The sequence below is a fragment of the Phyllobates terribilis genome, unplaced genomic scaffold, assembly GCF_046119375.1.
Source record: "Phyllobates terribilis strain yellow unplaced genomic scaffold, ASM4611937v1 Scaffold_3__8_contigs__length_932513732, whole genome shotgun sequence".
Lineage (NCBI taxonomy): Eukaryota > Metazoa > Chordata > Amphibia > Anura > Dendrobatidae > Phyllobates > Phyllobates terribilis.
In genome coordinates, this window is record NW_027362763.1 from 342573722 (window position 1) to 342586828 (window position 13107).

General features: G+C 42.8%; 1 protein-coding gene across 5 annotated transcripts in view; it reads left to right on the top strand.

Annotated features, from left to right (window-relative positions):
- The window catches only part of MASP1 (MBL associated serine protease 1), a 215992-nt gene that overhangs the window by 37979 nt on the left and 164906 nt on the right, over positions 1-13107 (top strand). For all 5 annotated transcript variants that reach the window (XM_073675203.1, XM_073675202.1, XM_073675200.1 and 2 more), the window contains exon 2: positions 2556-2781. In XM_073675203.1, the coding sequence (XP_073531304.1) occupies positions 2556-2781 (226 nt within the window). The remainder of the gene's footprint in view (positions 1-2555; positions 2782-13107) is intronic.

The following is a 13107-nucleotide window of genomic DNA, read 5'->3' on the forward strand; positions in this document are numbered from 1 at the left end:
TACACAGGTATAAGGTCAGGCTAAACTATACAACAATGGAATACAACACACAGAATCACCACAGCATATCAGTTACCGGTTTCTTGATTTTCTTGTGACGCAGGGAGAGGATTCTGCGGTCGCAGGCACGGTTCTTTGTTACAGGCTGAGGCCTACCACCGCATGGTCAAACTGCTCCTCCCCTTGGTGGCCTCAGCTGGTGCTCAGATGTTCAGCACACCACTCTTGGGTCAAAAACTGACTTGTCTCTTGTCTGTCCTGCTATCTTACCTGCCCCGTCCCGCCCACTGCTGGTGAGGTCAGCTGGCTCAGTCTCCACCCTCAGGTCTAACTTCGATCAGAAGCCCAAATTCTATGGAACCCAATAACTTCTTCTGGGATGGTCTCATGATACCCCCAGGGGTTCCCATGGATTCGGGCCGCCGTAACCGACCTTTTGATATCAATTATGATACCATACGGTCCTCAGGAATGGCTCCGCGCTATATCTTGGCTTCCAGAGCACGTACAAACGTCTACCGCGGAGGCTTGTGTGCGCAATGGCTCCGGGACGCCGTGATATTTTTTTTATTGGCCCATCCCATGCAACATGCGTGTACTTTTCATGTTTCTATATCTTATGCCTCCATGCTTGTGACAGACAAAGAAACTAGTCCTATGGGACAAATGGTCAGGTACAGATAGACGAAGCACCCCCCCCTGCTGGCTGTGTTTCCTCTCGAAGTCTTTGAAGCTCCTAGCATTCAAGTGTTAAGTAGGCTTCTTATCTTACAGGAGCCTGGATGGGGGGAAACTATCTAGTTGACGTTTTAACAGAAGGTCCCAAGGGTGGGGGCTGCTGAAGTGTGGCCATCCCTGGATATGATTTATCATTACCAAGATGGCGGCTACAGGTTCATCACAAAGTTGATACAGGGATTTATTCTGACTGCTGGTTTCAGAGTCGGGAGGGAATTTTTCCTCAGGTGAAGATTGGCTAAATCATTTGGGGTTTTTGCCCTCCTCTGGATCAACTTTAGCAATTACAGAACTAACAGGTCGAACTTGGTGGACGCAAGTCTTTATTCGGCTTTACAAACTATGTTACTATGTAATGCTTGGTGACATCACACAACAGTCGGTGAGATGGAAGCTGCAAATGCTGCTGAAGCACAGCGAGGGCGGCGGAAGCTGTAGGTGACTTTTAGAAATGGGCACACACGCGGTGTAGTCTGACAAGCAGTTCAGGCAGATCCGGGTACGTTTTGAGAAACCACTGAACCACTAGGTTGAGCTCATGGGCCAGACATGGTATTCATGCGAGCTTCCCTAGCTTCAGAGCCGTTACCAGGTTCCGGTCATTGTCACACATGACCATGCTTGGCTGTAGATTCATTGGTGACAGCCACAGGTCTGGCTGCTCTTTTACAGCAGTCAAGAACTCTGCAGCGATGTGCAGTTTGTCACCTAAGCATATTAGCTTCAACACAGCCTGTTGGCCGAGGCAGTGCTGTAGCATATACTAGGCATATATTGTAATCATATCATGCAGAGGCTATCTCAGGCAAAAGAAACCTTTCCAAGGAAGGCATGTACTTATCTTTAAGATATCTCCAGAAACTGCCTTTTCCCCCTTTTTCCTATATTTGGGGTTCATCAGGGGCTCGGCGCATGAGAAGCAGATCCATCAATGTGCACCTCAGAACTTGTCAAATACGAATGGCGGTGCCTCAGTGCGCACCTAAGTGGCAGTCACAAACCACAGTGGGATGCTGTTGTACGCCAAAACAGTAGTTTTCTGCTGCATTTTGGGAATCAGCATACTCAGGAGAAGCTGTGCAACAAATTGTATGGTGCATTTTCTCCTGTTATCTTTGTGAAAATTCTAAATTTTGGGCTAAAAGGACATTTTTGTGGGATAAATTAGATTTTTTATCTTCATGGCACTGCGTTATAAAATTCTGTGAAACACCTGGTGCTCACCATACATCTAGATAGGTTCCTTGAGGGGTCTAGTTTCCAAAATTGGGTCACTTGTGGGGGTTTTCCACTGTTTAGGCACATCAGGGGCTCTCCAAATGCAACATAGAGTCCGTTAATGATTCCAGCAAATTTTGCATTCAAAAAGTCAAATGGCGCTCCTTCCCTTCCGAGCCCTGTCGTGCGCCCAAACAATGATTCCTCTAAAGATTGGGTATCAGTGTACTCAGGAGAAACTGCACAACAAATTTTGTGGTCCATTTTTTTGTCTCCCTTGTGAAAATAAAAAAAAATTGGATCTAAAGTAAAATTTTTGTGAAAAAATGTTAAATGTTCATTTTTTCCTTCCACATTGCTTCAGTTCCTGTGAAACACCTGAAGGCTTAACAATCTTGTTGAATGTGGTTTTGGGCACCTTTAGGGGTGCAGGTTTTAGAATGGTGTCACATTTTTTTTTGTCATATAGACCCCTCAAAGTCACTTAAGTGACAATACAGATAAAATACAATAAAAAGGTAAAATAGGAATATTATTGTAATGTATTTTCATGTGTCTATTTACAATATTTTATAATATTATTGTGTGTTTTCTTCTAGGGGTTTTATTCTTTTCACTCCTTTTCTGTGGTTGCTTTGTGAAGGAGAAATAATTGTGCTCAGGGAAATGTATGGAGAGATCAGAACACCCAATTTTCCAGATTCTTATCCCAGTGAAACGGAGATGACCTGGAATATTACTGTTCCCGAGGGATTCAGGATTAAGCTATACTTTATTCATTTCGATTTGGAGCCCTCGTACCTCTGCGAGTATGATTATACCAAGGTAAAATAATCAGAGACCATACCATAAAGAAAACTCTTCATGAAAGCTCATTCATTTTACATTCTGGAAGAAATTGTTAGTTTTGTGAGGGCAACATACACTAGTAACTGACATCCTATTTTTTATGTCATGCCCAGTAAGTAATCCAATGTATTCATGATATGTCTTTCTGCCTTATTCACACATCAATATATTTAATCAGTATTTCATTTGTTTAATTTGCAAGCCAAAATTAGGAGAAACTGAAGAGAGAAAAAACTATAATTGAATGATTCATACCATTTCCTAGCTTTACAGCTACCCCTATTTTTGGCTTTTAAATACCGGTGAAAGATTAACCCGAAACATATAATTAAAGGGAACCTGTCAAGTGCTCTGACTGTTCAAAACTAATACTATGACGGTATACATGCCAATTCTTTTTTCAAATATGGTGTTTGATTTAACTTTTCAACACTGCAAACTTTCAAGAATGGACTTTACTTCTGCAGCATTGTATATGCTAGAGAGGCAGGGCTAGTCCGACTGTGCATTTCTTACCCTGGACTAGTCATCTAATCAAACTTTATTTTTATATACAAATGTGCGTATGCACTCAATGGGTGGGGCCACATGATCCAGGGCACACTTCTTCAAACACTTTTGACAGCTAGCCCTGCTCCCACTGCATTGATTGACAGCACTAAGTTAGCCTTTGCAAACTGTGCTTCCAATCGTACCTCTAGGATCACTCATTACCTTTGCTATATTTTTGTATCCTTTTCCTTTTCATGTGCCATGTAATTATATCTTCACTTAAAGGAACTCTATAAGCAAAGAATGACTGTTCAAACCAAGTACAGGCACTTTGTGCACCGTGGTTTGGCGAAACATTTAACTATGCCTTCCCACCTGCTTTTTTTCCTTCTATCTCCACCCCCTCCCTCTTCTTTGATTGACATCTCTGGTTTCATAGAGCCAGAGAAAGGCGGAGATAGATGGGAAACAAGCAAATGTGAAGGTACACTTAATTGTTTATCCATGCCTTGGTGCACTGAGTGCTTGTATCTGGTTTGAACAGTCATTCTGCTTTGAAGAGTCACATTTTGCAGATTTCTACTATGAAATCAAACATCACAGTCAACAAATCTATAACCAGTACAGATATGTGATGTGTTTTATCTCAAGCTGAACTTGTGCAACTAATGAAACCCTTAAAGGGGTATTCACATCTCCTAGATTCTATCCCAATATGTAGTAGGTGTAATAATAATATTAGCAAATACATCCAATTAAAAATGTATAGTTTTTCTGATTTGCTGTGTCTTTCCTCATGTTGGGCATTGCAGGACCTTAGGTATCCTGCTTACGACCACCGATATAGTGACAGTTACCTAGTTGCTAGTGGTCGTAACCGTGGATACTTAAGGTCCTGCAATGCCTGCACATGAGGAAAGAGACATGGCTAATCAGAAAAAAGAAACTACATTTCTAATTGGAGGTATTTGCTAATATTATTACACATATTACATTTTGGGATAGGATCTTGGAGATGGGAATACCCCTTTAACTTCAGTTGTGATTGAGACGAATGTGTGCTCTTAGGATTATATTCAAGGAGTTAAATAATTCTGAGTCATTAAAAGTGGAATTTTGTGCTAAATCTGGTAATACCATTTGTTATATCAATTGGTTATTTTGAGGTATTTACATTTTTCTTGTTTTATTGGTGTACTGCAAACAGCATAAGGTTAGTAAGTTTTCCTATTAAAACTAATTTCCATAATGGGATTTGAATAATTTTGATTGGAACAGTGTGAACATAAAGATGGTTTACTTTAAAACTATCCAGCATTTTTTTGTGTTTGTTTTTTTTCTGTATATAATTTATTAAAAGTTTTACAAATTAAGAAAAAAAGTAAAAAAAATGGCATAGCAAATGACAGGGTGAGATAACCAAACTCATTACAGTTAAATAGACTTTGTAAAGCCCCCGTCTCACATAGCGAGATCGCTGCTGAGTCACGGTTTTGGTGACGCAACAGCGACCTCACCAGCGATGTCGCTATGTATGACACTTTGCAGCGATCAGGCCCCTGCTATGAGGTCGCTGATCGCTGCAGAATGTCCTGGACCATTTTTTCGTCTTTGCCCTCCCGCTGGTCAGCACACATCGCTGTGTGTGACCAGCGGGACCAGCGATCAGGCTGGTAACCATGATAAACAGCGGGTTACTAGGGGCACACGTGCACTTAGTAACCCGCTGTTTATCATGGTTACCACTCTGTTGCTGTGAGCGGTAACCTCCCGCTCACCGTAGCAGAGTGGTAACCATGATAAACAGCGGGTTACTAGGTGTGCGTGTGCCCCTAGTAACCAGATGTTTATCATGGTTACCAGCCTGCTCCTGCTTCAGCAGACTGGTAACCAGGAGCAGGACATTGTGGAAAGATTCTTTCCACGATGTCGCTGCTTCCCTGATCGCTGGTGAGCCTGCCTGTTTGACAGCTCGCCAGCGATCACATAGTGACACAGCAACGACCCCTGACAGGTCATATCGTTGTCAGGATCGCTGTAGCGTCTCTAAGTGTGACGGGGCCTTAAGGGCCGAAGATTATGTGTGGGAAGGTATTGGGAGATTCGTTTGAAGCTGTATGGAGGAGACAGATTATGAGATTTTAATTGATTCTCTTTTTCACACATTTTATACTTACAGTATATAGAACCTTTTAGGTCTGATAAAATAGCAGGTTAATAGCATTAGGAACGTGACCGGCTGCAGTACAGAAAGTGTGGCACTCAGGAGAAAATGGTCTTTATTTCTCCTGGAAGCAGCTAGCTTACCGTGATGAGGGCATGCCCAGATCAATTACATTCACTGCTTGCAGCACTGTGAGCAATAGCTGTAAGAATACACCGACAGTCAGCACTGCAGTGCATCAGTGAAGAGCCGACTGTCAGTCAGTGCCATTGCATGCTTACAATCGCCACTCTCAGTGCTGTGAGCAGTGACAGTAATTGCTCTGGGCATGCCTACATCAATGAAAGGCTGTGGCTCCCAGAAGAAATAAAGATGATTTTCTCCTGGGTGCCTCACTTTCAGTACTGCGGCCTGGCACCTTCATAATGCTATTAATCTGCAGAAAAATCTTGTATCTGTAAGCTAATAACATTATCAGACCTGACAGGTTACCTTTAAACACAGAATTATCAAGTACCTTCAGTATTAGACTAGTGTTCCCTTGGCCAAGAAGCGCGATTTTGAGTGCTGACCCTTCTATTGATACAAAATGTGTGCATATTTCCTTTTAATTGCAATATGAACATCGCTTTCATCATCACATTCACAAGACATGTCATCAATAAGGTCTTATAGGTTACATGTACTGTAACAAATAAAATATAGATTTTAGTGACAAGTGATTGACTACAAAGTCAGCTCCAAATAGAGTTGTTTTCTCCAAGATATTTGGGGCTCCTTATTGAGTTAGGCTCAGTGTAGAACAATTTGATAGTCTAGTGGACCAATCTGACCCTGAATAATGTGGAAAGGCATCTCATGTTCCTGTATAAATGTATACGAATTATTATGGACACAAGCAGGAGTGTGTGCTTATATAAAGCGTGTTTTAGAGGATCTTATCTGAAACAGGGTTCATTCTCGAGTTTACAGACCAGAGAAGTGTCCTCTGCCCTTGGATAAACATAGTGGTCACTGGTTGAGTTAATATTTGCTGTTTCCTGTCCTATCTCATTTCACCGGCTGATGGATGTGCACAGAGTTGTTGCTAATGAAATGTTTTTTCTTGGACACAACTAATGATGTAAACATGTTAATATGATTGACAGCTTATCCATTTTCTTGTGGGAGATTCTCCTTAAATACAAAAAAGGACATTGAAGATGGGGGAGGGCGAAACTCACATAATGCATTCACATTCAGTTCTTTCATGGCTGTAATATGATTTTCAACTTAATGAAGAGTTACTTTCATAAAGTTATGTATTGATTGATTGATTTAAAGGTAAATCTTCATATCAGATATTCTGTTTAACATTAATAGTGATATATTCCTGTTCTTTGTCAGCAGTTTACACATCTCTGTTCATTTTGTTCACTGGAGCCAAGGACTTTGTGAACTATTCCCCGCTGATCTGTCACAATAGTCAACACTGGTGTCTGCCTGGATGCATTCTTTCTTTGTTCCTTTTCTTTTTCCTTCTATACACTCACAGCTTGCATAACCCTTGCCCTTAAAACATGAGTTTGGGCTCTAGTAGATCATTTGGAGTTGTATAATTTATATGAGAACAAGTTTCCTAACTCATATCAGGCTGCTCTTTTTCTGTCTTTTTTTCAGCCCCTTTCTCCTTACTGAATGGTTTCTACGTCCCCCTTTGTTAGATAGATTCATAGATAGTACCTTTAGTTAGATCCAGTGTCTGGGCATCTAATATGTGTGCACATCTTGTGGAATGTACTTGATTCAAAGCCAATTCCCTTTACTCATATGTAAATTTATGAATATCGCAGGCTTCAAACCAACAGCTTATTCAAATGGGAGATACTAAACCATTCCTTTACTCAAATATCAATAAATTATAGGAGTAGCCATCCATTTCCCATAGTGAGACATTATGCATAGGTAGTATGAGTATCTACTAATTATATGCTGCTAGCATTTCTTAATTACTTTTTGGCTTCATGCACATGGCACAGATGCTATACTGGTGGCTCACCAAGCACCTCATTGTTTCACTGGATAATTAATCTGTTTCATATTTATAAAGCTGTTCTCCTCCAAATGCAATGTTTTTAGGAAAAAAAAAAGCTCTGTGCCTGCTCTGTAAAGCTCTTGTGGTGGGCCATTGGGGAGGCACCAGATGTTGCAGAAGGGCCAGCTGGGGTGTGTAGCCTCACTGGCAGCAGATAATGATGTCACGGTAGCTGAAGTGGGTCGCTGGACACCTCAACGCTTCCCTCGTGTCCACAACAATTTCAAAAGCAGGAGGTGGCACTTGTGGATGGTATAGGACCCCCCGGGGGCACTACTGTAGTGGTGGTGTCTGGGTGCAGGGTTTGGAGTGCCCGTGATGTTCCTGCAATCTCAAGCAGCCAGACACGCAGGTGAACTTGTAAACATAACAATTTTACTGAAGGAGGTAACGAGGTACAGTCTCTCTTACAGGCAAAGTTCACAGTATATTGTGCATATGAAAGTAATGGTTTTCTCCTCATGATACAAGCATTGTTATGGCCTCTCTGGGCGGCTGTAGAAGAATTCTCTTCACTTGCTAGTAGAGGAAATGCTATGCACAGTCAATGAAATATTAAACTGATGCAGGGACCTTCACAGATTGGCACTTTTAGTGTTGAAAAACACTAAAGTGTGGATGTACCACAGTTTTAGCCCACCGTTCCCTCTTGCAGGGGGTAGGTGTAAGCAAAGTCAGTGTCATGGCAGCCACGTGGATCTGGTCCTGGCTAGAAGCAATCAGGATAATCAGAGAGCAGGAGAGTACATGTAAAGCTTCTCTCTCCTGACTAGAAGACACTTAAGTCTCTTTGTGAACGAGATTATGTGAGGAAAAATGTCCCCTCAGTGTAGATTGGCATTGAAAACTCTTCTCTGAGAGAATAATGTCTCTCCTCAATCTTCCTGAGGCAGCAGGAACCGCCCACACCTGGTTTGTACCAGCGTTCTAGTCAGAGTGAGAGCCCTGAGCTGGGAGACTCCTCCCAGCCGTTGCTATGGCCATCACTTGTTGTGAGGAGAATGATCATGACTTCATATACACACATTGGCATCTCCAACATTCAGCTCAGTCCAACAGGGGTCTGAAGTAACCTTCTTACTGTCTTGGGCAGCTTGGGTAGAATGTTGATTAGCGGTTACTTCACTTGAGATGATGTCTTCTGGTGAGAGTTGATACAACTGCGCTACTGGATGAAATTTGTGAAGGTTAACAGGTGCATCACTTAAGTTAATCAGTCTAACTGGCACTCTTCCGTTGGAGACAGTTACAATGCTGCAAGCAGCTTTCACCAATGGTTGTCCTTCTGGCAGGATTGGTTCGAGGAGAGTCTGATAATCTTTATTTTCAATACCTGGTCGGGCACGGCACCATACCATGGTTTCTGAACTAGGCTGTAGAATGACCGGTCGGGTGTCTCGGATGCGGACACAACAAATTTCACTCTTGCTATTTGCAAACTTCTGCTGGGCGACAAGCACACAGATGGTATGCTGAATGGTCTGCTGATCAGAAGATGTAGCTGTAGGGAGAGAGGCATGCAAGGCAGACAACACTTCTGGAAAATAATTTCTAAGAACATTCATGCCTAGAACCATTACAGCAAAACCCTCATCCTCTACATCAGTTACAATGACACCCTGTTTTTGGAGCTTAATGTCCCGAATCCGAATAGTGGGCTCCCAGTAACCCTGGTGAGGTATGGGTTGACCATTACTAGCTATAATTTTCATCCCGACATCTGACCTGACGGGTTATTTAAGTCACTAAAGTCCCAATGTTCAAGATATTCCCCCTTCTGCAAAGTAGTTACCTGTGAGCCCGTTTCAACGAGAGATTCCAGAGGGACACCGTTTACCAGGACAGTTATGTGCGGGCAGGGCGAGATGAAGAGAGGCACCCACATGGATACTCCCTTTGGACCTTTTCTTCTGCCTCCAGAGGGGCGGTCCTCAGGCTCGGGGGTGGCCCGTTTAACTGATAGCACTGGGCCTCGGTGTGTCCATATCTGTAGCAATGCTGACAGAAAGGTCTCTTACGGCGAGCAGTTTTACCTGGAGGTAGACTCCTGGGTGGAGGCTCAGGAGAGAGAGTTCTGTCCTGGGCTTGCTCACTGGAGCATGAAGGTGAAATAATCAGATTTTTGATCTGCTGAGAAACTTGTTCGAGTCCTCTGGCAATGTCATCTACACGGGCATCAAGGGATGCCTTGGAGTCCACAGCAGGAGTCAGGGCAGCTTGTGTAGCTTGCATGGTACCTGGGGATGTCATCTGGAAAGTTGGAGGGGCTGCAGTAATAGACCTAGCTAGAGGAGCAAAGGATACATAGTTTCCCTGTACATATTCATTGCCAAGGACACGGATGGCTAGGGTCTTGAAGTCTGCAAAGGTAAAGCTGGGATGATGTGCAGCGAGCATGCGGAGTTGGCTCTGCGACAGTTCAGAGAGAGTCCCCTCTATGAAGCGCTCTATCAAGATTTTGTCAGAGTCCACACTTTCACGGAGGTCAACCTGTAGAATAGCGGAGAAAGCCTCTTGGACGGACAGAGCATAGTCCCATAGGGCCTCATCTGGCTTTTGTCGTCTTGCAAAGAATCTCATCTTGACCTCAGGTCACACGGCAGCTCAGTCGACTCTGTGAACCACGGAGGAACCGAGCAGAGGGACCAGGTGCCACTCTGGGCCAGACCTTGTATGAGAGCAGGTGACTCCCACGGGGTTAGAAGGCAGGAACTGACCGGTACAGCGGATGAGCTTCGGCTGGCAGGCTGAAGGGTGGTCTGGGTAGACAAGCAGGCAGGCACAACAGGTAACAGGCAGGTGCTTCCAGGTAGGCAGGCTGGCGGGCACGGCAGGTAACAGGCAGGTGCTTCCAGGTAAGCAGGCTGGCGGGTACGGCAGGTAGCAGGCAGGTGCTTCCAGGTAAGCAGGCGGGCAGAGCCCATAGACAGACTGGCGGACTGGACTGAAGATCAGACCGGCGGACAGGACTGACTTGCAGAGGACCTGGGGGCTGAAGGAAAGTAAGAATCACAAAGCAACAACCTTGCACGGGCACCTCCATATTGGAGGAGGTGCCTTTTATAGGGGAAGTCCTCCGGCCATTGGCCAGGGACTTTTTAGGACGGCGCGCGGCCCCTTTAAGAGGAAGGGAGCGCGCGCGCGACCTATGCACAGAGCCGGGGAAGCTGCATGCACCAGCAGCAGCTGCAGGGAGGCTGGAAGACGCCGGAGCAGGACCGCGGCGGTAAAGGGGACGGCGTCTCTGCCGGGCAGGAGGCAGAGACGCCGGTGCTACATACAACACTATAACTGTCTTCCTAATGGCGCTGGAGCTGATCATGCACAGCTTGAGTACATAATTGCAACTAGCCAAAGTGAAGGTACAACCAGCCAACTAAAATGTTTATAAGCAGTCTACAATAAAACCACATGAGATTAAAGTAAAACTTCTCGGAGCTCAAGGGCAGCAGTTGTTGCTCCCATCCAAATTAAAAAATGACCCCTGTTTATTTCACCCTGAAGCACCACCAATGGCAGTGGATACTTTGGCTAATTGGCTTCCTATGAAATTGGCCCAAGTATATGTGCATAAGAACCAGCAACATTAGATTATGAATCCTACTGGAGGCAGGAACCGATATAATGACAATCACTGCACAGTACTGTGGAATATATTGTCGCTATATAAACAGGAAATTATATAATTCCACATCTTCAATACATAACATCCAGTATCTATGAACAGGACTTGTATATTTGGTTATTAATGAATGTATTAGTCAGAGTCTTCAGCTGGTGTACAGATCTGTGCTGGAATTTCATCAACAGTTGAAAGGTTTATCACTGAGTGTTTACAGCAAGTGATAATGACCTCGGGGTTAATGTCCTACCAAGAATAGAACAAAATGAACCAATGGCTTCATAAATATATTTTCTTTTTTTTTAAAATTGATCTCTTCACTAAAAATAATAAGACCCGAACAAACCCTCGGAAGGGAGAGCATTTGTTAATTGGCTAGTTTGTAAGTATTTAAAATTGAAATTATTTTACAAATGGATATATGAAAATAAGTCGGGACCTTCCTGGAAAGTTGAGCAAGTTCACAAAAATACACAGTTGCTTAAGTGTCTAATGCAATAAATAAATCATTATAACACAGGATAGAGGAGTAAATATATGGATTGTAAAATGCACATATGATTTAACAAAAAGAATAGTGATGAATTCAGAGGTGTAGGATAACTTATAATATTTCCTTAATGCACTTGTTCACATATTTTCTTCATGTCATTTTCAGGTCCATAATTCTGTGCTGAATAATGTCTTAACATATCTCTAATGGAATCACGATCAATTTCCATTCCAAACATAAAGTTAGAAAAAATAAATTTTTGTTTTTCTGCAACCTTATTGAGGGGATTTGGAGCTCTGCATAAAAAAATAATAATCACTTTGAAGTTATACAAAGAACTTAATCAGTGCACCACTGGAGCTATCTTAAATAAAAAAAATTACATGTAATATTTATAGGAAACCTGTCAGTAGACTTATTCCCTTAGAGCGCTAACACTGATTTTTACTTTGGGTGATGAGTATCTTAACCATGTGTTGATCGTCATTGCATTATGTAAACTAAGAACACGCTGCATGTATATTATTCTAGTTGGACTCATGGAGGTGAAACCACTTGCCATGATGATCACCGTTTTAGCTCTCGAAATCCACCGGTTTTGGTGTGATTGATGTCCACGAGGCCAGAAAACATACTTACAAGCATGTTCCAAGTCCTGCGTATAAAGGTCTTCCAATTAAAAGGCCAACATTACTGATCAATTTTTAACTACTTCTTGATGGAGATGTCTCATTTTAACAATTACATAGTTTACATAGTTTATAAACTATGAATTCAAAAATTCTTTTTGAAATGATGCTAGAGCTATGATGCTGGAAGAATCTTCAGATGGCCATGCATTTTTCCTGCAGCATGCTACATAGACTGAATTTGTCAGAGACAAAGGATGCAGTGTGTCCATTCTGGCTAATATATGGGGATCCTGAATACATGTTTATGAGATACCTTTCCAAACTCCAATGCTGTAGCTATTCCGTTGATCATCTCTTTAGTATTAGAACAATATAATCTTATATTTCTCACTGATAGTTTTGTTTTTAGTGAATAATACAATTTCTTCTTGCTGTGTGGAGGAAATCATACACACATGCACAGAAGACCTGCTGAGCTTGTGCATATTGTGAGGCAGTGAGGGGAGTTATATGCGAGGGACTATATGTATCCCCTGGGATGCGCATAGAAGCATATTGAACCCGCTGAAGTGCATTGCAATCACAGACACAGTTGTGGTTCCAATGCAAAATAAAAGTAAGTTTGGACTTGGTCAAGCTATTTGACCAAGTCGGCTTTAAGAAAATCCGGCATGGGCTTTTATTTTGGGAATGAACTACAGGATGGCAGTGGGGCGGTTCACTCCCTCCAACCCAGGTTTTGCGTGTGGCTCTTGTCCACTATTTTCCATTCAAAAACCTGCAGCAAAGGTTGAATGAACTGATTTAGCAACAGATTGAGGCCCT